Source organism: Corylus avellana, chromosome ca9, assembly GCF_901000735.1.
Source record: "Corylus avellana chromosome ca9, CavTom2PMs-1.0".
In the NCBI taxonomy this organism is placed as follows: Eukaryota; Viridiplantae; Streptophyta; class Magnoliopsida; order Fagales; family Betulaceae; genus Corylus; species Corylus avellana.
In genome coordinates, this window is record NC_081549.1 from 21,074,709 (window position 1) to 21,077,036 (window position 2,328).

The 2,328-nt window shown below is 37.4% G+C and overlaps 1 protein-coding gene across 1 annotated transcript; it reads left to right on the forward strand.

Annotated features, from left to right (window-relative positions):
* Positions 1-367: 367 nt before the first annotated feature.
* LOC132161896 (small ribosomal subunit protein bTHXc) lies at positions 368-1,055 on the forward strand. The gene is made up of 3 exons (XM_059572115.1): positions 368-557; positions 628-692; positions 784-1,055. Exons 1-3 carry the CDS (start codon positions 398-400, stop codon positions 907-909), a joined length of 351 nt encoding a protein of 116 aa, XP_059428098.1. The 5' UTR covers positions 368-397; the 3' UTR covers positions 910-1,055.
* Positions 1,056-2,328: the final 1,273 nt, after the last annotated feature.

The following is a 2,328-nucleotide window of genomic DNA, read 5'->3' on the forward strand; positions in this document are numbered from 1 at the left end:
TTTTACAACATGATGTGGTACAATATAATAGGATATCTCAAAAGTTGAATTTATCTTCTTTCCAATCATGTTGTGCCACATCATGTTGCAAAAGCTTTTTTTCGTAAAATTTGTTTATAAACTTAACATTCCTCTTTTCCAAAATTCACCGGACGATAAAAAAGTGGGAAATTGCTGCACTTCGTGGACCAACTTTTTGGGTCTGGTTCAGATTTCTATGGCCCAACAAGGGTCTACAGCCCACATTAAAGATAACATTGTCTACCTTCTCATCTAAAGCATATTCTGGGGCGTGACCTTCGGGCCCATATAATAAAGCCAGGCCCAAGTTCGCTGAGCCGTCTTAAAACCTTATCCCATATCTCTCTCTCTGTGACTCACTCTCTCGCTCTCAGTCATGGCCTCTCTGGTACTCGGAGCTCCTCCTATGTCTTCCCAGTCGCTAACTTTCTCTTCTCGCATTTCTTTCTCTAAATCCGAATCCCTCGGCACATCGCTCTCCTCTTCTTCGCCTTCCTCTCTCTCAATTTCCGCAGCTCCTTCTACAGTCCCTTCAGGTACTCGATTACCAATCTCTTTTTGTGTGTGCGTGTGTCTTGCCCTAATTTTCTCATTCTGCTTGTTCAGTGTACTGCGGCAGAGGTGATAGGAAAACGGCCAGAGGAAAACGCTTCAATCACTCCTTTGGCAATGTGAGCTTCTTCAATTTAATCATCGCTTATTCGTATTATCCTACTGTGAAATTTGTGCTTTTTTTAATATTTTCCGTTGAAATGCAATTAGGCGAGGCCAAGGAACAAGAACAAAGGGCGAGGACCACCAAAGGCACCGGTTGCTCCGGCTCCACCAAAGAAGGATCGTTTCGAGGACGATCAGATTATCAAGATTGACATCGATGAGTCTTTCTAGAGTTTTAACAGCTAATTATCGCACCTGATTTTCAATTCCTTCCTACTTGTATGTGATTTCTGGTATGTAACCGGCTGTGTTTGATGAGATTTGGAAACAATAAGACCTCTGAATCTATTACAATGATGCTGTTCTAAATACTTTCATTTGAAGCCAGTGGTTATGTCTACATATAAAATGCTCCAATATATATGCTCTACTTTTATTGGTTAATTACAATGCAGGAAGTTCTTGATCCAATACAAATATGCAATGTTTTTAGTGTTGCGACAATTCACATAAATCTAAAATTTAGGACTGAATTTGTAACACGTTAGAATTTTCTATATTGAGTTGGTAAATTATAAAGGCGCTCGTGAGTGTTAAATTTCATATTAATTTTTTACTAGATAAGATTGACTTTTGTTAATGATTTTAGAAATCTCCGATTATAACTTAATTAGTTATTTTAGAGTAATACCACAAATGTAACTATGGTTTTTCCTAAGTTACAGTACGGGTATTGTAGAAGCCAATAGTCAGTGATGTTTATAGCAAAAAATCTTAAAATTTTCACCTTTCTTGTCGACCAACAAACTGCAATTAGGCAAGATCGAAAACCCATATGTGGCATGCCTTATTGCCTTAAATAAACTAGTAACAAAAGAAAAATAGAAGAAGCAAAACTGAAATTTCAATGACCAACCAACTCTTAACCTTGATAGATTGGTCGTTTCTGCTAATCAAAGTGAAAGAATTGGCACTTCGGCTATATCTCCTGTTATTCTTGTACCTTATTTATTTATTTATTTATAGATGAGATATGGAACAAGCAAGAGAACAAAACAATACTAAACAAAACAGCAAATGTATGGCCTGTCAAAAGGGGAGGCCACAAAAAGCTACTAAGTAGGGGTGTAAATGGTTCCGATTAATAGTTATTAGCTAAAACCACTAACCAGAATAGGGTAGCCGGTTGGTCAATTTTAAAAACCGGAACCGGTAATAAGGATTTTTAAATAATTGGGTATTTTAGGTATTGAGTGTACTTTTGGACTTAGTTTAGCAGTTTTTTTACACACGCGGTTTCCACCGGTAACTGGGTGTCCTACTAGTCCGGTTACTAGTTATTTCCAATAGCTTTTAAAACCGGTTAGCTGAATTGGCCAGATTTACACCCCCATGAGCAACGGGATTGTTTCACTATTAAGGGGGAGATTCAACAAGTTGTATAAATATGTGGGAAAGCTACCAGTCAAATTGGTAGTAGTAGCCCAATGAGCTATGTTGTGAGTACGACGGTTTGTGCTCCTATTAATCTTAACAACAAGCCAACTGTCAAAAGAATTAAAGAGACTAAGAGTTTATTTGGAATTACGTTTGAGAAATAGAGTTTTTAAGTCAAAAATAGCTTTTGGGCAAAAACTTCATTTTTAAGCT